Here is a 23,239-nt window from a genome sequence, read left to right on the forward strand (position 1 = left end):
AAAAACAACTACTTTTAGTTATGTTCAGAATACATATCCATATTTTACACATTTGGATAAATATGTGTATGTATGTTTCTTACATGTGTGACACAACTGTATAGCAAACTGCCCTGTACACAGAGTGCCAAAATAGATGAGCTCAGCTGAATGAGAGAGTGATATAGTTTCAGTGTGAAACTTACTGTGAACAACAACAGTGACAGGGTACTCGTTGAGGTTGACACCTGACACCACCATGCAGGTGAAGGTCTTCTGGTCTTTGAGTGTGGCCTGGTCGATGAGCAGGCTGAACTTGTCATCGATGCTGACCCGATCGGCGTATTCATCAGTAGCCTGAACTGTGGCTTGGTCCTTATGTGCCTGTTTGATGAGCAAATCGCCAGTGCCATCTTCTTTCTCCTGAAGCGTGAGAAGAGAGAGAGAGAGAGAGAGAGAGAGAGAGAGAGAGAGAGGAAGGAGGCAGAAAATGAAATCTCTCATCCGTTCCTGGCTTAAAATGTACACTTTACAACACAGTATAAACCTGCCATTCAACACACCTCCAGAGTACTGACAATAAGATGGTAACACGGTGGAAAACAAATGTTAATTAAAAGAAAAGCACAGTGCCAAGTCACTTTGTCTTGTGCAATATTAGTAGATTCAGCATGACAGGATATAATTGATCTCATTGATACTGTCTAATTACACTGGGGATTATAAGGATTCATATTTACCCTGCATCATAGATCGAGATGATGTGATTTTTTTCATGATGTTTTATTACAGACACAAGCTTTTTAACAAATCCTCTGCTCGTAGTTTCACATTAACGTTACATGAGCATCTCCAGCGCTTCCTCATCACCACCTGTATCCATTAGAGGGATGAGGACCGGACCATGGTTCCACATTACTAACTCCTTCATACTGTAAGGTCAGCTGGTTATTGTCACAGTACAGTCAGTGTGTTGGCTCAGGATGAGTGTACAAGAGAGAACTACTGCTCACTACAAACAGTCTAGAGAGGATGCTGCAGGCAGATCAAAAATCAAAGATGCATCTGTGCACTTTAACTACACTGCAGGTTTGTGTATTTCTTTTCTATATTTTGGATCAAACAATTTCTACCTGAATGGGCGCTTATCTCAAGCAACAGATTTTAGACTTCACTTCAACAACATTTCAACACAACTATAGTTGAACCAGGGAAATTCTCTATACCTTGTAAATCTTAAAATGTAACTGAGTACAATACAATTCCTCTGTCTCACTGCTTAGCACAACACACTCAAGCATGTACTGTCTGAATCAGACTGCACTGCATGCTGTATTTGTCTGTGTACTATGAAACAAAAACATTTTCTCCAGTCTGTAGAAGATGAAGAAGGATGGATGAAAAGGAAAAAAAATAATGCACTTACCTCTTCATTATACGTAGAATATAATAATAACTTTCTGGTAATTGTTTGCCTTAAAAGGCTCACTTGGCAAACAAATAAAACCTTGTAGAAAAGAAATAAAGGCATTGTAGCCTTGCTAAAAACAGCTATTTTTAGATATCAAGGATGAGATTATGTCTGCCATGTTTCTAGAGCACAGAATGATGTTTATTTACCTGAAAGGAATAAAAAAAAGTGTCAAATCTCTGTTTGGTTCTGTACATCTCAGTATGTTGCTGATTGTTTACTGTATGTTTACTGTTATACATATTTTATATATCTGACAACAGGCAGCCCTGCTATCTATAACAGTGTGTAATTATTTCATTCCTTTTCTATTTGTTCCTATTTCTAAAGTATGTAACTGTCAGGTGTTTGGTTCTTATCATTGGGCTGTTATATTTTTGTGTATTTCAGTTTTTCCTCATACTTTAATGAAAAGATCTTAAAAATGCAAAATCTGCAATTTGAAAATATGCAGAACACTTCAGTTTAAATGTAGTTTAGTAGTTAAATACACCAAAGATATTCAGATCTTTTCCTATATTTGTCTTTTTCCTCTTTTTGCTAATCACTGGATGTGTTTTCAGCAAACCTCAAACACTTCACAGACAGTAATGTGGGACAGTATTTACTTACATATTTCCACTTGATGAACATTAGATCATCTGGAGGTGCAGCTCCACTGTTGCATGGTACAGTGATGGTCTCGCCATACAAGGCAATCACATTCCCCTGCACTGTAACACACAAAGGCAAAATATGTTTAGTATTCTTAAAACAAAGAAAAAGTAAAAGATAAAGACAAGCTGACAGCAGGTGTGCAACAGCAGTGAGAGCTGCTGGTTTGGAGCCTGGTTAGCTAAAACTGGGCATATAAAGAGAACCATATGTGCTCTTCTAACTTGAATACACTTACAATCTGCTTGTTCACAGCAGCCTTAAATGTTCCAGCAGAGCTGTTATAGTCACAGGGTGTCAAAACGTCTGAGATCATAGGAAACCTAGCAACAAAAAAAGTATAAAAATGCTTGTGGGATTCAGACTTTCATCTGATAAGGAAAAACCTGATGTCTCAGATCACTTGATGTGAAGCCTTTGATCAGTGGTGAGGGCAGGGGGAAGGGAAAAGTCAAATCAAATATGTGGCACATATTCCTATGATCCCACAGTTTTTTTACACCCTGAAGGAGACTGTGGTTAGACTGGGCTGCTCCTCCCAAGTATAAATGTCTAAAAAAAGGATGGGTGTGAACAAAGATTGTTGAAAAACGGAATAAAGCTACACCACACTATGTTGTCGCGCCAAATGTCTTGACACCACAATTCAAGCATGCCTCCCATTAAGCTGGGTGGCAGTGGTGGGAGAGGTCAGGCTCAGCAGGTCAAGCTCAGTGCTTCTTGTGCTTTGCAGCGCCACCGCAAAATAATTTCCTCTGTCCTCAAAAAGTCAGGGAGCACTGAGGTGGAGTAGTTGCTATGGCGGCACAGCCCAGTCATGTGCGGCGTGGGAGAAAGGAGAAAAGGGGAGGAGAGAAGATGGATGGATGGAGGTCAGAGTGGAGTGGAGGGACGCTGAGGTCTTCACGCTTCACTTCTTTCTCTTTGAGATTTTTAGCTAAACAGGCAGAACAAGAAGCGGTTCAGATTCTGGTCATTCCAGAGTGATGAGGCCAGAAAAGTGCAGCTGCTGACTGAAGTGACTGCTTTGGCTCAGGCAGCCTCATGCTTTTCCTCTCCATGCTTCCGGTGAGCTCTGAGCTGACTTGCACTAATATAAATAAGTGTCTATTCCTGTGTGAGCAGTAATCAACAACAACAAAACACATAGTCTCTATTAAATAACATTTAGTGAAGTCTGCTTCTATGATTTTCCTTTAAGGGGGAATAATCCAGGTCATCTTGATTAACATCATTATTAACTAAGTGTTTATACACAGGGCCAATTTCATAGTTCACCTAATCAGAGCTAAAGAAAACACACACACACACACACACACACACACACACACACACACTGCTCTGATCATCAAATGTTTTTCACCAGCTGTAACATTTCATTGATGTGCTGCGGTTTGAACACTTCAGACCAGCTTTGCACTCGTTATAGAATCATTTATTTAGTAAATTAAGTTTGATGCTTAAAGTGAAGAAAAGCCACACGAAATGAAACACAGAGACGTGCTGGTGTGAGAATGCATGCATCTATTTCCTCTCACAATTTGACTTGTTATCCTACAGTTGGTCCTACTACGCTGTAAAGAATTTCAACTTTTATCGATAGAATAAATATCTGCATCTGAGTTACTGTGCATCTAACCAGCAGAGCAGATTAGTCCAGTAATCAGTGGTTCGATGACACTTTCTCTAATTACGATACTTGAGATGTGTCAGTTTGTGTGAGAGTGAACATTTGTCCTTTCTTATCCTGCAGGATTTTGCAAAAAATCACACAATACAGTTTCCTTCCAGCGGATATAATGAGTAAGTCAGTGTTGACTTGTGATGCTGTTTATTCACAAGCAGAGAGCAGCCAACATTGTTTAAAAGTCTACAAAAATATATCAATGTGTGAACTTCCAATAACACAAAGCTCCATTGATTTTTGTTTTTTTTGTTTTCATGGAAATTGTGCACAAAGCTACTTTCAAATTAAAGTAACTGTGTATACAATGTGCAACACTAGTTATGGTTTAATGAAGAAAACCATAAAAAAAAAATGCATGTTATTTTCTGGTAATGTAAGACATAAGTCACATGGGAGACCTGCTCAAAGAGTCAGCTAAATTTATCATCTTTGAACACACAACAACAGTAATGGAGAAGTAAACAAACTGTCGCAGTGAATTGGAGCTGGATGGCCAATTATAAGAATCTGTGTGCCGGAAAACTACAGAGTGCAAACAACTAAAGTGGGACTGAAAAAAAGAAAGAAAAAAAGATGACTTCTCTTGCTTTAGGTGGTATAAGAAAGCTCAGTTTGTTTTTCATGTCTGCTTTCTTGTCAACGGATTTCACATTTATACAAAGGTGATAGTTTCAGTGACCAGCAGAAAATAGAAATGAGAAGTGGTGTTAAAAAAGTCAAAAACCTGCGTATACAAAGGCTTTGAGCATTTTTTTACTATACAGATGTGGAACAGTATGTGAATGGAGAGTGGCACAGCACCTCTAATATAAAGACATGTATGGATGCTGCAGGGGGGATGATGTCAGACTGGTTCAAATCCATTTTCAAGGGCAAAAGACTAAACACATGAAATGAATAAAGTGAAACAAGAGAGCTGGAGTCTTTGTGTTGTCTTTTAATGAATTTCCTTATGAGCCAATTTACAGCTGCAGGAGCCTGAAAAGTCCTGTTTGTTTGTAGTAAGAACTGGTTCTCTGATCTAATTATTAACACAATAAAGTCCTGATTGTTTGTTTGTTTGTAGTAAAAACTGATTCTAACTCCCTACAATCTAATGAGACTTAATTATTAACACTGTGGCTGCATTTTCATTTGTAAGTAAACCTCTACTGCTACATCTGCTACAGTCATTCTTATTAACTCTTCTTTTTCAGTGCTTTGTTTATTGATTTTTGAAATTGAAAACAAACACAACATATAACATTCCCTCATAACAGTCTCAGCACAAAAGGAAAATAATTAAAAAAAACAATGTGTGCATACTCATTCACACTTGCACCTATTAAGAGTGTATCCACATCATTTACAACTAAGTATTCCCCAAATACTCCTAACCATACAAGTACTAATATTTACAATAAATACACACATGTACACCCACACCTACACTTACATACACATACATTCAAATATATATATAAGTTCAGCATTAAAAAGGAAGATGAGTAATTCATATGTACTTTTAATATAAAAACCAAAGTGTTTTAATCGTTTTTGGCAGGGCTGCAGCAAGCTATGCATGACCGACAATCAGCGGTAGCAAAATGGTTACTTAAGAACCAAAGAGCAAACAATACAGCCGAGCCTGTCCGCCAGATCATGTTAGCCTGATGTGAGCATGCTGCCTTTCACATGTTCTTACAAGAAACGCTCCACAAAAGCTTTATATTGAGCTGCTGCAGCACAATAAACCACTGCCAAACCTCCTTAAAGTTCCGAGCATGCTTTTTTACTCATTTCATTCATTATTTATTTTTTTTTTTTTTTACGTGTTCAATCCTTTGCAGGGCCACGGTATATTTTTTTATAAGAGTAACCACAGTCATCATTAAAATCATTAGCGTAAAGGAAAGACTATAGCACATGTTTCTCTACTTGATCTCTCCAGGTAACAGCCATAAGTCATCCAGTATCTGCAGTGTCAGATCAACAAAAGAGCAAATCTCAGTCAGGGAGCGAGGAGCTGCACTACAGCACAGCATTGTTCACACAGGTGGGAAGGAAGTAATAACATATTAGCCTCTCTGATTAAAGAGCTGAAAATAGCAGAGGGTTTAAAGCAGGGAAATTGTGTGTGGTCTACATCAGTGGCTTTAAAATTATGGGTCTTGACTTACTGGTGGGTGAACTGTAGCCTAAAAGAGACAAAAAAGGTTTCTATAAACATCCTCGTCCAGCTGAGAGACGTTGATCACATGTGCACCCAGTTTTATAGAAAGCCTCTCAACCAGTTTTGCTGTTTAATTGCTCGAGCAGCAGTTCAATTAGATTCCAGCTACTAATTAAGGATGAGTGGTGTTCATACGTCTGCTACAACAAATATACTGTCAGTCTCTCTACCACTGAAGATTCTGAAGGAATAAATGGATTAGATCTCACATTTACTGAGACAGCTGAAGTATGGTTAGCAACAGCATGTCTTTACTACACAACACATGCCTTACTTGCTAATTTCATTTTACACTCTTCTCCTCATTTCTCCTCTTTACACAGAAGTTTGTTTCACTGTGCAAATGTTCTGGTGGGTTTGCAGTCTCCTGGTCTGACACGGACACTTAAGAAGAGTTTTCTTTCAGTTCGGCTGCAAAGCCTTTTTAACACCCGCCTTTTTTCCCTGTCTCCGCCACGCTCGGTAACCGCCTTTCACAAACAAACAAAAAAACGTCAACCCTCTCTGTCCTGAAGGCATGGTTGTGTTTGCTCTGGTAGCTCTAACACAATTGCTTCTTCTATCTCACCATTATACAGCAGCTGAACAATGTGTTCCACAGGAGATGGAAGCAGGCCTTTCTGGTGGTCTCCCAAACCAGCCCTCGTCATTACAAAAACACCTAAACTCACACTGAAAAGTTGGAGCTTTTGATATGTAATCATAAACTTTTCCCCGCTTTTTCAATGAGTCAGGGTGCATTCAACAGGGATTTTCTTCCTATCTCATATCTATTCAGAGCACTGCAGCATGAAACTGTGAAGCTAAAGACAGCAAAATAAAGTAAATGACAGTAAAAAGCAGTTTGTTAGTATTCTATCAAGCAGAACAAAGATAGTGTCCTCCAGTATTTTCACTGATTTCATGTGTTGCATACACATGTCACTATGAACTAACCATTCACCCGAGCTCATGTGGATAAGAACTAATGATTATAGCAAACCCCAAATACACCATCATCTTAGCTGTCAGTTGAATAATTTGGTCATAATATTACTGTCAGAGTAATTGGTTGGCTTTAACTCAAACCAGTAATTAACATTTTCCTTCTCTGCCTACTGCACAATAGGAATGTCTGTGGTGTGTGTTTGAGGGGGAGGGGTTCATGTCACCAAGCACAAAGAGTGACTGAAAAAGAGAAGCAGTGAGGACTATATATTGATACAAAAAGAGCATAAAGCCTTTCTCATGTAATAATTCACCCAAGCCAACCTTGTCCAGCAAGTCACACTATATGTAGAAGACGTGTGTGTGAAACAGTTTACAGCTGCCACGCTGAGATCAAGCAAAGCGTCCAAATCAAACTGGAATAGTGATTGCATCACCTTCCTACTTAAAAATAAGACAATAAAAAAGTCCAGAGAGGATGGTGGACATATAGGTGAGCGACAATCTGAAGCACCAATAAAGACGGTGCAAACATTCATCCCTCGTCATCTTCCATGCCATTAGCAAACATGACACGGCTCAGCTTGGAGCGCTGCAGAGCAGGTGTGGAGTGTTTCAGCTTTGGGACAAACTCGCTCGGTCCTTCGTCAGCTGTTTGTGTGTGTTTGTGTGTGTGTGTGTTTGTGTGAGTGTGATGCAACTCAGTCAACAGCGAAGGCTCTGTGAGGGTACAAACTATCTCCAAACACCTGGTGCCTTCACTTATTACAACTGACCATGAGAAGTGATCAGATGCTGATATTGAATAATAATAACCTCATTTTAAACAAAAAGTCTAAAGCCTAAGTTTATCATTTTCTTTGTCAGCAGTATTCCAGCAAAGACAACAGCTGATAGAAAGCATACAGCACAATAACGATATCTGCATCTGTGTGTTTCTTCTATGTTGCCTTGGAATGGAAATACAGCTTAATGAGAAAGACTAAGCTGAGAGAAAAAGGAAAGGCAGTCTGAGAAATGTATGTGTGTACCTCTGCACCTGCATGTGTGTGTGTGTTTAGACGTGGATGTTAACCCACATGCCCTCACACGCCCCTTTCTGGTAGTAGAACAAAGGCGTGCACGAATATTCAACCTCATTTATCAACCCGTCCAAACGCTGTGTCTGAGCATTCATGTATGAAATGCCACCGTGATCATTTTTGTGTGCTTCTATCAAACCTGTGGACAGCAGAAGAAACATTTTCATGTCTGCTGTTGCTTTCGATATCGGGGAAATGTTAGAGGGTAAGCGCTCGTTCAGGCGAGGCGTTGATTAACATGAATTAGCATAACAACACGTCCACTTGTCTCTACTCTAGAGAGTAATGGGAGAAAAGCTTGACATTGCTGTGATGGGTGGACAGCTCATGGCTCACAGAGAAGTGCAATTTATATGAATGCTGTATTTGTGCCGGATGGTGTAAAATTACAGTGGTCCTACATATATGCCCATTGGGAAAAAAAATCTGCCACAGTGCAAAGCGCAGTTATATTTTCCACAGCAGTACATAATGAGAGATGATTGATGCCATCATCCTCACACAGGCAGACCGCACGGTTTTAGTTTTCCAGTTGAGCATGTGGAGCCGAGATACACCCTATCAGCAGTTTAGATGAATTAGTAATGGTCTGTTATACTGCAGTTCCTAGAGAGAATGTGAAAGTTTGTTTCAGTGTAACATGAAATATCTGTTTGAATAATAAATGAACCACAATGACCTCAAACACAAAACTTTATATGATGCAAATCCCATTTTTCACAGTAAAACCCTGTTTTTGCAGTTCTGCGACTCTTTCTTGTAAAATAAATCTAATATATTCAGTTCATGAAATAATGTCCATGCTAAACAAACAGCTGCAGGACCTTGGGTTAAAACAAGAGGAGGACTTGTGTTATGATGGGCAGTAATGCCACCATTACTTAGCAGAGAAAGACCTGCAGACATGCCGAATCTCAATAGCAACAGAAAATAAAAAATAATAAATGACTGTGCACCACAGGTGTGGAGAGATATGGAGACATTTTTTTTTTTTAAATACATCAAATTCACACAACATGCCACTATGCTCATGAGTAAATTGGCCAATTTGTGATCACATTTCAGACCACCCTGCATGACCCACCGAACAACATGTCTGAGTGTGTGAGTGAGCCACACAGAGATTGTTTTTGCCTGTGTATGGGTGCCTATCTGCATGAGTCATCAAAAGGGTTTCTGCCATGACAGTGATCAAAGGCAGACTGAAAGTCAGACTGTAGGCTGGCTAAAAATGGCAGTTTGGTTGAGGGGAAAGCAGTGATCCTGCTGTCTGTTGACTCTGTGTGTGTCATCAGCGTATGCAGAAGGAGATGTTTATACTTCACCCACACGATCTCTGTTGCCAGATATGTACCAGAGACTTACCCCTGACAGGCCACAGACCTGTTCCTACCTACTGTTAACATGTGTTGTGAGTGATGGCACTGCTACAGCAACTCATAAAATTCAATGCCTGGCTGCTCAAAAAATCTTTAAAGAAGTACTCCATTAATTTAGGATTACACTTCAATAAAGTTAGGCTCCAAAAGCACTATACTTCCCATAATGCCATCCAAATGTTCTTTTCATTAGTGCCCCTTTAAGATTTTTTTACAGGACTATTGTAAGATTCCCTTACAAACATTAAGTTATATAAATTCCTCATGAATATGCATTATGTTCAGTCTTAAAGGCCATAAAAACTTATTTTCATAGATAAGTGATGAGTAACATGAAAACACTATTTCCTTCCACAGTTTTAGTCATTTCACATGAGAAATGTCTCCAGTTCTGTTTTTTCCTCTCTAAGTTGGAAAAAGTTGATGTCATGTAATTTCCATTTAATGGCAGAGAGGAATATTTTCCAGGCTTTAAAGGAAAGTGAAACTGTTGAAAGCCAAACTGAAAGTAAGTACTATTTTGGATCGGGAACAAGCGAGCCAGCATGTTTACTGTCTATTTGAAAAATAAATATTACACATGCACTACAGATAATGTTTTATCAGATACACTGCTCACTGCTCAGTGAAACTGTACCCAGCTACATCATCTCCATCTGGTCACATTCATTAGTCTGCTGTTATCTCAGGAACACTGAAGTAGCTTCAAAATTGAATTTCTGCTATGTCAATGTTACCTGTGTGACCTGAAGCATTACACGTCATGACATGACTCATGTATGAAATTAAAAATCAGTCATGTCATGAACTGAATATCTCACATGATCTCCATGACAGACTAAAGTCAGCTATTCATAATACAGATTACTGATGCAGAACACTGTACACCTTGGTTCACAGGTACACAACTGCCTGCTTCTCCACAGGTCAATCTAACAACCAATACTAATTTATGTCAAGCAATACATTCCCAAGGATCAAGTTCTTTATCTTATTCTTCTTCAACGCTTTAGGACCCAATCATATCAATTTGTTCCCAACACATGAGCATATATACACGGAGACTGACTGCCTTAAATCACTATCTCAGACATGCCCAGTCTAAATGTTCTGTGTTTAAATCAATAAAGTCCAATTAGACATAGCCCAAAGAGAGGTTTCTCATGAAACTAATGAAATCTTCAGTCACCACTGATATACAGCTCTAAAGCACATCTCAAACTAAGTGTTCTGTAACCTCGGTTAGTACTGTGTGTTCGACTCTGGATACAGTCTACCCCGGCTTTATTTGCCAGGGAAAGAGCTTTAATTCCCACTAGGTACCTACTGAAAGAATGCACTGTATGCATGGATGGTACAGTGGAGCACTTTGGATGAAAGCATTCACTAAATGACCACTACTCTCTTATCTGCAGTTCTACCAGTGACTTTAGATGTAAGGAATAAAAGGCTTATTGAGACATGAGGGCCTAATATGGAATAAAGATTTGTATAGCAAGGCTGCATCTTCTACCTGCACTTTGGTTCAATTTATGGAATGAAGAAGAAAAGGAGAGATGAAAGCAAAATGGAAACTATACAGCATACCCAAACAAGTGAAAGATGTTGGGCCTCCAAATAAGAAGATAAAAGGTCTGAATCCATTTGATTCTGTGATGCTAGGGTTGCAGTGATCTGCACAACATATTAGAAAACATAACTAATGACTCTGTATGGAAAAGTGTCGCAGGACACATGGTGTGGAAGAGGAGAGACTCATTCAGCTTCACTAGTTTGAGTCCTCGACCCTGCCATCAACACAGTGGGGAAAATAACTGGCTGGCACTTCCTTCAGTCACACATAATGCTCCTCACCTGGTGGAGACTCAGCCATGCAGTCCTTCTCGACAAAAATAAAAATGAAGGCTGTAATCTTATTTCGGGAGATGTAATTGAAAACAAGCCAGAGTGCCGGGGCCAGGAAGTGTAAGTGAACAGATGGTAATTAGCTCCAGCATGATCCATGGATCAGATTAAGGCGAGGCTCCAGCACATTAGCACTGTGTCAGCTAGGAAAGACATTTTGATCCCGCAGTTTACATTTTAATTTGAGCTTTTCTGGCAAATGCGCGGCAAACTCTGAGTCGAGATCCACCCCCGCCCCCCCCCAACATAAATCCTCCCTTTAGCATTCTACTATCAACTATGTTTGATCATTCAAATGCATCTCCTCTCCTCTCAGGAAACACAGTGTGGCATATTGATAAGATGTTCTGCATGAGAGGCTGAGATGAATTATTCTTACCAAGGTCAAACAGGCACTATTGAATGAAAACATCTTCAATCTTGGCTGTCATGATGATTGCCAAATAAATCTGAATTTAACAGCTATAAAAATGTAATCTATTGAACAAACCTGTAATGCCATTTTTCATTCTGGATTATCTGGATGTCTTTTCCCCTGAGATGCTGGAAGGTTTCCTTCTAAGTGATGCTGAGTTAAAACTTGAGGGATTTGGGATAACTCTCAGAGGGAAATGACGGATACAATGTCAGCAATCGAGTACAGTCCTGTACCATCTGCAGGGTCCCTCACCCCACTGTAAAACTACACCTCCGGCGGTCTACGGCCAAGCTGTTGGGGTCAGTGTCAGTAATGGGTTGGGTGGCTGGCACTTAACAGATAATTTGTCACCAGCATAAACGACAATCAAGAAGCCATATGTACATCAATGCATATGTCAATATGAGCCGGCAGCACCATCTGTATCAATCTGAGCCGATGCTACAGGGAATACATTTCAGTTAGTAGTCTGAACTGTGTCAATGTATACCACTTACATAGTCTCACATTACCAACCCCCATTTGTTAAAATGCCTTATATGATATACAAAAAGGTACATTTTTATGGCCGTTAAATGGACATGGTTTTCTCTGGCAGACCGTTTATCTCACTGCAACAAATTCAGAGTCAACAAACACTTTTCCTTTCAGTCACAACATTGGTACACTTAACCTTTAGTTAGGAGATCAATGTGTAACCATGGAGAATAATGATGTTAACGCCACGTAAGCTTTCTGTATCTTCAACTCTACATTGTCGAGCAAAATTGCTTGACACAAATATCCCTTGTATCATTTAACAGCAACACAGAGCCTTGAGGAACTGAAGTGCAGTCTGTTACTGCAGACACAAACAGTCCTCATAATCATTTTCTGGGAGAATATTTCATACTTCACGGATGATTTTACATTGCCTTGTTTCTGCACTGCTGTGTTAGTCTTATAAATATGTATATAAGTTTATCAATCAATCTGCCTTCAGACACAAACAGTACCCACAATGATTTTTGAGTAGCATATGTTATACTTCACGTCTTTTACCATTTTTCATTCATTCTTTTTTCCTCACTTAAACACAAAGAAAGTTCAAAGTCAAGACCACTCCCTCCATATTTCTACTGCTTTTAGGAGGCAAAGTTTCACATGCAGTCATATACAGTATGTAGCTTTGGTTTTTAAAAAGATATGTTTATGGAAATAACAGAGGAATCACTTTTTATGGTGAACTTTCCCTTTGAGCTGTTTCTGTAAAAACCACTGTCTTGAAACCTGTCCCAGCGCCACACACACAGCTTCAAACCCAGTCAGGCTAATCACAGCTTTTCTTACGGTTCAAAAGTGAATGCAGCAGTTTTTAACACAAACGAAGGTGCCTTAGATGTTAAAATGAAATCCTTTACAGCTGAAGACTTTTGTCAAAGATGAAGTTTGCTACTCTCATGAGGAGAATCACAAATCCTGGAACTCTTTTTTTTTTTGCTGAGATCAAGCAAAAAGTCATTTTTGTTTCACTGAACAACAGAGGTACAGCAGAGGAGGCAGGGGTGTGACCTATGTTCTAACACTTCTAATAAAATCATGTTTTAAAACTAGCGGGGTGTGGCAGATGCTGAGTTCTAATACCTGCCTGCAGGGTAGATTCAGTTAGGTTTGTTTAGAGGTCAAACAAAGACCCTCCACACCATCCCACCATCCCACCATACTCTTCTCATACTCATCTGCCCTTACTTGTTTCTTTTTCTCTATTTTACACACACACATACTGTTTGTTACATTCCAGCACAGGCTGTAAACATGGAAACTGCTTGCTGGTTTCGGCATGCCTCACCTGCAAATAAATAGTCAGCCAAAGCTTTCTGGCACCATGACTGCTTGTTGAGACATGCTGAATGAAATATTAAGCCAAATAGATCTTTTCTGATGTGATGTTGACAGGGGAACCACAAGAATAATAAAGCCCATGTAATTTTAACAGCTCAACAAAAAAAGGAGTACAGTCAGTCCTACACTGCACTTTGTTTACTTTTACATTATTCAAATCTGTCCTCGCTGCCATTACAGACAAACCCATAAGGTTCATTTTGGCAAGACAGCTCAGGTTTTATGACACCCAACATGGACAAAAAAATGTGCAGTCAGCATGACTCCTGCCAGCTGGATTTAAAGAAGAAGGACAACGCAAATGACTTGTGTTGTGGAGGTCACAACAGGGCCTAGTGAGACCCAGTGGATTCCTCTGGTCCTGACAGGTTTAAATTACTACCTATGACCATCAGCATGCCTAGAAACAGACAGGTTTAATTTAGGCAGCCGTTTAGTGCATTCCCGCCTGCTTTGTCCGTCTCACGCACACATGTATACAGAGATTTGCAAACAATGTCATGCACCTCCTTAAAACTCTCTTATGGATTTACAGGAGTGGGATTTACAGCACTGTCCTCCTCTCTCCACACACTCATTCAGTCACATTCCCCCCCCAGATGTACTCTCCAAAGCTTCCTAGCAATGCTGCGAGTGTTACTGAGATGTTTAAACCTAACTGACCTGTGCATGGACCTTCTCCATTTTCTGACAAGAAAAGCTTTCATGCTGAAAGTAGTTTTACAATAGCTGAAAAGGTTTCTTTTTTAAAGGAACAGTGTGTATGATTTAGTGCCATCTAGAGGTGGGGTTAAACATTGCAACTAACTGATACCACCAGCACCTTTCCCATCCAGGCATGTAGGAAAACATAAAGTTGCAGTGAAAGAACCTCTCTAGAGCAGTGTTTGGTTTGTCTGTTCTGGGCTACTGTAGAAGGAAAGTAATTATTGCTTGTGAGAGTATGACATTTTCCATAGTGCAGCTGCAAGTGGAAGGAGTGCACCTCTAATTTTACTCGCTTAAGGCAAGTTGCTCTATGTCTCAGTGAATTAACCTTTTACAAGGTGGAGTAATGACTCTATGTGACTGTGTAAAAAAAAAACATGTGAATTATATTGGTGAATTAGTGACGTCAATGATTAATCGATTATTGATACAATTTAACATGTTTTATATTTATTAAATACAGTTATAAGTTATTTACTGTTGAAAGCTTTTGATAACTGAAAAAATGTTAGATCTGTCCAACATGTTTAGTGGGATCTTATTTAGATTCATGTCTTCTAATAAAGCTGTGTCATTTAATTTATAATTCAAGTAACTTGGTGTTTACATTATCTGCTCTTTAAATTCCTAATTAATTTGAATATGAAGTGAACATAGTTCATGTCATTGGTTAAAATGGTTTTAATATGGACAAAAACATCCACTGTATTTCATACATTGTTAACCATGAATGACACACTGATTGTTAAACAGTTGTTGGACAGCTATTGGTTAAAGAAGATGTTTTAAATTAGCATCCAAAGCAGGTACATATCAAACAGATTGAGTATTCAGATCACATATGAATCAATTTATACTTTTCTCTATGAAATTAAACAGCAGGAATGTGCTGACTTTCCTCACAGTACCTTTCACAAATGGGTAATACATGTAAACCCTGCTGGACTCTTTACAATTTGAAGACAAAAAATGAATATTTGCATAGTGAAAGCAGTATTAATACTGGCCATAACAACAGGAAATGTATTTGTGCAGGGTGGAATATGGATGTAGTGGGAAACTATGACTTCACACAGCAGGAAATGGTAAAAGCAAGCCATCAAATTCAAATTACTCAGGAAAGGAACAAAGGGTATCAGACATCAGAGATACTCCGCCAACGAGAGATTGACACAGAACCAGAGTTTAACTTCAAAGACTGCTCTGCTGTTAAATGTTATAAGGCTGACAATAAGGTAATGAAACTCCATAATGAGTGCAATAGAGACTATGGGGCCGTGGCAGCTTAACAGAGCCCTATAGGCACACCAGTCATCTGTTTGGTCTGCAAGGTAAGTGCACTCTGCAATCAGTATGATGCATTATGAACAGCACTAAGCACAACAGGGCCTTGGAGGGTTGGTAGTGGGAGGACAACATCCAGTGGAAAGAAGCTGTTGTAATGGCACGTTCCCTGGGGAGGGAGATATCTCGAGCTTTCACCAGTGAATGGCGATCCTTCCATCCATCTTGCTAAGCTAAATGATAGACCATCACTGGGACATCATTGAGTAGAGCAGCTCTCTCTGCCTGATTATTATGGGTCATTATAGAAGGGGCTAATTAACTGTTGTTAGTCTGCAGCAAAGTCCAGCAGCCCCCACTTCCAATACACACATGCACACAAACTCCATTTCACACAAGCTCAAATAATGGTAGATGCTTTCGGAAAAAAAGGAGTCCAGAACACAGACTTAAGATTCTGCACCAACGTTTGGATAAACTTCATGTGATGAGAGGATTAGTATCAAGAACTGCTGGGTTTGAATGTTTTTGGTGGGCAGTATATTATCTGTTGCCAGGTTATTCAGTGCACCCACTGCCAAGAGGGTACATCTTGACCTCCATTAAAGAAACGCTTATTACATTTTTTGTTTTGTTTTTATTCCAAATCTGATGAAGACTCCTCTGGGCTGAATCGTCAGTGTTTCTCTGTGAATGACTGTGAATTGCAGATATTTGTACTATGAATAAGCCTAACAGAGAGACAGGCTTGTAATTGGTAAAACACACGAACACTTAATGATTCCTGCCTTTGTTTATGAAGGGAGTAAAAATGTACATACAGAATAACCGCAAATGCATGCACTGTTTAGAATTGACAGAAAATCAGAAAGGATGCAGTAAAGTCGTGGTGCATTCCAGTCGTACTCGTGAGTTGGAATTTCTGAGTTCCTAGTCGGAATTTTGAAGTGGTACACCCCCTGATCTCTGACTAAGAAAGTAGAACGTACCCCACCAGCCCCAACTTAAAAATCCAAAATGACAGCCCTGTGCATCAACACTGTGAAAGTTGTAATAATATCCTGTTTATTAGCAGTTTTGCATTATTTGTGTCTCATTAAATCAGTCGTACACACAACACTGTCCATCATCTGTGGACGTGTTGCTGCTGTGTTTGTGTCAACAAAATACAGCGAAATTGGTTTTTTATCAACTGGTATTACTTTCAGTAGCTAACTCGATAAAACTGGTTTTCTGACTTGTAAACTGGAATGATACAAACTGGGGTGTGACGTCATTCCCAGCTCCGATTTCCAACTTCTGAGGTAAATTGAACACATCACTCTTGACAGGACAGGGGACACAATCTATTTGATCCCTGATAATGCTAAGATCATCATCATCAATCAATCAATCAATCATAGTTATAATAAAATAAAACTTGTTGACTGAATGTACACACACATGCACGCACGCACGTACGCACACACACACACACACACACACACACACACAGATCAGTTCCAGTCTGAACAACCAGAGAACAGAGTAGGTATGTCTTGCTATACAGAAGGTAAGTGCATGTGTATGCTTTTTTAACACTGTACCAATTCTATGCAGTTGGTAAAAGTTGTGTATTTTTCCAAAGAAGAATAAGACAAGAATTCCCAAAAGACATCAAATCCACTTGTGGAGTATAATTTATTATATATTTTGCACTTTAGATTAGACAAACATACTGCAAATCTGCATCAGCCATACAGCCTGTGGATAAATACTCTGGGAATCAACACATTACAATTGTTTTGCTGTTGTTAGAAAAAGCTTCTGGGCTTTTTCTCTCAGGCATTTTCAGGATATAAAGATGCAGATCTGAAAAAGTTGCTATATTTAGACGCAGTCACCCAGATAGCAAACAGCAACGGCACACACACTCCGACATGTCATACTGTTGATTCATTATCGACTTTGACTAATGATGAAGAATGAGATATTATTTCTAAGAAGTCAGAAACTGCTGAGTCAATCCAGTACCAACAACAGATAATTACATTACACTTTCAGTCTGACCTCACCCTGAGACCTACACACACTCTTATAAGACACAGGATTTTCTAGAAGAACACATGCACACTATAACCCTTCTACACACTCCATGACATGAGTTCATAAGTTCATTTGTTAAGCCACACACACACACACACACACATAGCATAGCATCCTCCTCACAGACTGCAGTGATCGATATCCCCAATGTGAGCGTCAATACTTTCCTTCAAAGTGTCCACAAATCTGACACACCCGATGACATTGGATAACAGTAATGACTGATTTGAAGCGTACTGTGATACATTACATGTCCATTATAAGCCTATTAGAAGCACAGATGTCTCTTTCTTACAATCCACTTATCAGGAAAACATCTGAGAATTACATTCGACTCAGTGTCATGTCCTTCATTTTTAAGTTGTTCCATGAGATACCCTTTTTTTTCACAACCTTTACTTTATCCATTGCTGTTTCATAAGGCAGTGATGGTGATGACCATATTTTAACCATCTGTAGTAAAGCTATGCAGTGATGTTGATAGCTTTCAGTGTAGTGAGTCATCTGAGCTGGTCCCAGAGTACCTGAGTGAGCTCATAATAAAATTTGATACATTGTAGTGGTAAAAGTCATGTTTGATGTTATATGTTTTTTAATAAGGCTACAATTACATCATGTATATTGAAAATGCATCTGAAAATGAAATGAATAAAATACCACATGTGTAAATAAACTGCAGACACATCAGCTGACAGAGAGAGGAGGTCACGTTATAAAGAGAAATAGTAGATTTTTCTGGGTGAGTAGTGGTAATATGACTTATCCAAAAGGAAGCTAAAGGTCAACGAGAATGCTGAGCTTTCAAGTTTTTCATCAGGAGTCATCAGGAGTCATTAATAACCCCCCTCAACCTCACCCTCACCCCACCCCCCCCCCTCCCTAACCCCGCTGTGCTATTTTAGTGGGTCAAGCATGCGGGAATGAGAGGCAAACCGTTTCAAAAATTTAATTTCTCACTAAAATGTGCTGGATGGTGGATCACATACACGCCAAATTAAACGCCGACTCAAAACACTGTTAACACTGTCTATCGTGAGTGTGTGTGTGTGTGTGTGTGTGTGTGTGTGTGTGTGTGTGTGTGTGTGTGTGTGTGTCAGTACTGGAGGAGTTTTTTTGGCTGTTACCATAGTAACAACTCAGTTTGCAGAGATATACGCACAGAGGGTAAGGAAAGGGTTTTTTCTTTATATGATTTCAACACATATTTGTTGTTTATTATGAGAGAGGTCTGCGTCCACTGGACGAGTCAGTAGTCAATAGACATATTAAGCATTTGAATGCTTAATAGACACGTACCCATCAACATCATTGCCTCTACAAGACAATGCAAACTGAAGTGAGGTTGACAGTGGAGTAGAATCCACTTTGTAATGCCCACCATATCACCCATTCTGCCTCCTGTTTACACCCACAGCAGCAGTGGAAAAATACCTTGGTGTTTGAGAGAAAATGAACAGGAGAGAAAGAGAGAGAAAGAGGCTGAAAGAGTATCAGTGCACAATTATAGTGTCACACGTTGTATGGGTACATTGCCAGATGGCACGCCTATCCAGTGGCCCTGAGAATCCAACACACAGCCCATGTTCCCACAGTTTGGGCGCTAAAAACGGAGAAAATATTTACACAGGCGTTTGCTACAGATGCACAGACAATGAGAGGAAAGTGATGAAGTCAGAGATTGGTCAAAGACTTTTCTAACTTTTGAACAGTGACACAAAGTAATATATCCTCTGATGATTCAGCTCAAACATCCATTTACACACATATACACATAGAGGATCTCTTCTGCAGATGCATTACCCAACTGCTTCTTACCCCCCCCCCCCCCCCCCCCCCCACCCGTGCTTCAGTCCCCCCCCTCGTCTCTCCTGTCCGTTTCAAACCAAGTTTTAAAGCCTGAATAACCGCTTTGATCCAACTCTAATCCTCAGCCAGTAGCTAACTTTATAGTTGAGAACAAATTGATTGACAGGTCATAATCCCCTTCTTTTGCATGCACTAATACATGCACACACTTCAGTACCTGCCTTGTCCTCACCCCCCCATTAATCAAAACCAAAAGTGCAGCACAAAACAATGAGTCTTTTCTTTGGTTTGAGGTTTACAGGCAGCTGGACAGCAAGACGAGGTGGGGAGAATGGAGTGATAAGGTGGCACTCTTTGTGCTTGCTTTAGCCTTCACTACTGAGAAATAGACCTGACTCACTACACTGACACACACAGTGCTGAGTTAGCACTCCCCTATCTTGACACACATATCAGGGCATAAATACAGGCATACAGACTCCCACCATAATTCATTTTTCTGTTAGGAGGTGTGTAAGGAAGGGGATATGGGAGGTCTCCTTATCTCAACAACGTCCTTGAAATTTCAAATGTACGCCCTGTCCCAAAGTGCCAAGATTGCGGGGTTTGCAGGACATTCAGAGGCATTGTTAACTATTAAGTCAATATTTCTTGAGTTCTAACTACAGTCGAGATACAGAAAGTATCTGTGGCTGAGTGATGATGGCCACATATGTAACACTAGAGGTAGGTGTAGAATCTCCAGACTGTTTGAGCATGAACAGGAATGTCAGGAGAGACATGGCCTTGACCGTTACATCTGTGCAGAGTATAGAACCCCCCCCCCCCAAAAAAAAAAACAAAACCCCAACAACAATAACAACCAACTTTTTTTTAAAAAGAAAAATGCAGCACTCTGCTGCTACAAATAATCATGGCCCAACATACCAGAATTGTAGGCAACAAGAGGTCTGAAGGCCATGAATGTTTCAAGTGTTAACATTCCTCCACTAGTTACTATTGTTTGAGAGCAGATTCTCTCCATTCCCACCAGCACCTGCCACTGCAGCCCCACTAAGTAAATCACCATGTTACCTTGGTCAGAGAGAGAACACATCTTCATATTGATCACTAGATATATGCTCAGCATTCTGTTTCAATATAGTTAATAAAATGTCATTTCCCAGGCTGATGAATTCATTAAAAGACTGATTTTACAGGGACAACATAACCTCCAAGTGAGCCATCACAATAAAAAAGAACATGTTTCCCTCAAAGAATTGAACAATCTTGTTTCCAGAGAGACTTTTATTGTTGTTATCTTCAGACTTATTGATCTTATCTGCCTTGTTTGATGAGCTCAGCTTTATCATTACATGCTCGCATTTTTCTCCATATTTGATGTTTTTTGTTCTTCCTGCCCTTTTGTATTGTGTTGTGTGTGTGTGTGGTTATCTATCTGTGTTATCAAAAGTATTTCAGAAAAAAAAAAAAAGTTCAGCTATTTGTGGAATGTACTTTGCAGAAAACGTATCCACCTCGGACAAGCTTGTCACACAATAACAATGTTTTGTCTTCTGCTTGTTTTTCTGTTTCATGGGAAAAAATACATAAACATTCACTGTTTTCTCATTGTACTTTTGACTCAGCATGCACGTCATTTCAGGTACATTTTACTTTTGTCCAAGTAAATATTTAAACATGTAATTTCAGTTTTACTTCAGAGATGACAATTTACTTTTCAGACCAGCCCTGCAGCCGCAGGAAAGAGGCAATGTTGAAAGTAAGTGAGAACAGCCTTTTACCATTCTGCCTGGGCTGAAAAGGTGTTGTGTAGTTCACTGGTAAAAGTAGAACACTGGCTATGCAAATATAGACTGTGTAAACAAACACACTCTGCCGGAAGATAAAATGCTGAACAGGTGGCTACGAGCAAAACCATTTTCTCTGTGTGTGCCGCTCCCTCCGGCCATGAGTCCAAATGGATAGGACAGGTCATTGAGGTCAAGCCAACTCTTCTGACTGCCTCTGAAGTTCCTCTGTGGGGAGGAAGAGGAGGAGGAGGAGGAGGAGGAGGAGGAGTGCAGGGTCGCATTGGAACCCTCTCAGTAGCAGCTGCTTTTGTCATTACTGTGCTACCTGGAACCAAATACACACTCAGATCCACAACTCAGAAAATGGATTGTGCACGTTTTTTTTTTCCTTAACTCAATGAAAAAAGCCTATTTACTGTCCTTGCTCCTCTCCTTATTTCTCACACGTGTCTACTGAAGAATGCAGACCACTCAGAGGTCTAAAGGGGGTCAGCTATTTATATTTCAACCATGACAGAGGGAAAGAGAGATTGATTATGGGACACCGGTGGGTTTAAGTAAAGCCAGAACAAAAGGCAAATGTGATTAAAAAACAATTGACCCAAGTATAAAATAGTAGGAGGAAGACAATGAGACGTCTCCTGAGAAGTGAAGCCATTTATAAAATGTGTCAAGTCATTTTAGAGTCTGAGCATTAAAGTTTTTTTTAAGACATTTTGATTTGAACTATAATCTTTGGATTCCATTTTTTGTCTTGCTTTAGCTGTTCATCATCATATTTCATTATCTGTTGTGTCTGACCTTCATCCTTCAGTGAACTAAAAAAAAATGGTTCATCTGATGCAGAGAGGCAGGTCAAACCTGTCCCGCTCGTCCATGCTTCAACATGGAGGTTTTTTTTTTTTTAGTCAAACCTGATGTGGAAGTGATCCTGTTAGTGCTGAGTTCACTTCTTAGGAAACATGTAATATGCTTGTTAGTGGTCATAGTTTTTGTAACAGGCTGATTCAGAGCATGTCGCTTTGGCAAAAAAAAAAAAAAAGAACAAAAAAACCTGTGCATCAAAAAGACCAAAGAGCTGCACGTCATTTTTATGCTGTGTTGAGAACCTCAGCTGTTACTCTCCCCTCTGCTTCTCTCAGAGAACCATATGTAGTGAAACATACACACATACACATGTCATCTACACTTCCTGATCGGCTGCAACTTGGCCTCTGTGTGCTCCTATAGGTGGTGCCCTCTAAGGGGAGGTGGAGATGGAATGAAGAGCACCCTTGAGAATTGAGGCTAATTCATTCTATATGGGAAAATGCCCTCTGCTGCTTCAGCAGGCTGCAGAGGCACCAGCATGTCTACAGACCAGCATTATGCTCGTCAGCACAGACAAACACAAACATATGACCCTCTTGTTAAAAAAATAAACCTGAGTACCTTTTTCATTACTTACTAACTTCCTAATTTGCCAAAAAACAATGGGCACTGTGAGCGTTTGTTTTCAGAGCTCAGGACACAGACCGAGAGACGAGTACAGCAATTAAGAAAGAGGAAGAAATGTTGACCTTCAGCAGATGCCCTGTTGTTGAGCTTGTTAGTGCGCATGCATAAGGCGTGCACTTGCCATTTGAGGAAAGAGAATTGCACAATTGCCTACTCAGCGGCGGTCCATTACCAGAAACACAGAGAGAGTCAACTCATGGCAGCTCTCCATGTTTATCAGAGTGGATATTAATGGACACAGCCTGTCAAGTGATGCTCACCAGCAAATGGTTAAAAAAAAGGTCCATCAGCAGCTTAATGCTCAGACACTCAGAACTTGGCTGATATGAAAGAAAGAGAAGCTAAACAGAGCTGCGGATGGATGCTGTATCATGATGAGGTCTGCGGATGGTTATCTAGAAACGTCAAATCCACCCGAGGAATCCCATCAGCCCCTGGAAACGGGCCTATCTTCGCTTTATCTGGCAGCTA

The 23,239-nt window shown here is 39.9% G+C and overlaps 1 protein-coding gene across 2 annotated transcripts in view; it reads right to left on the reverse strand.

Moving 5' to 3' along the window:
- Positions 1-23,239, reverse strand: part of alcama (activated leukocyte cell adhesion molecule a) — a 74,799-nt gene that overhangs the window by 27,656 nt on the left and 23,904 nt on the right. For both annotated transcript variants that reach the window (XM_062433731.1, XM_062433732.1), the window contains exons 2-3: positions 2,063-2,163; positions 186-402 (exon numbers count right to left, since the gene is read on the reverse strand). In XM_062433731.1, coding sequence (XP_062289715.1) covers positions 186-402; positions 2,063-2,163 — 318 coding nt within the window. The remainder of the gene's footprint in view (positions 1-185; positions 403-2,062; positions 2,164-23,239) is intronic.

The sequence above is a fragment of the Scomber scombrus genome, chromosome 14, assembly GCF_963691925.1.
Source record: "Scomber scombrus chromosome 14, fScoSco1.1, whole genome shotgun sequence".
Lineage (NCBI taxonomy): Eukaryota > Metazoa > Chordata > Actinopteri > Scombriformes > Scombridae > Scomber > Scomber scombrus.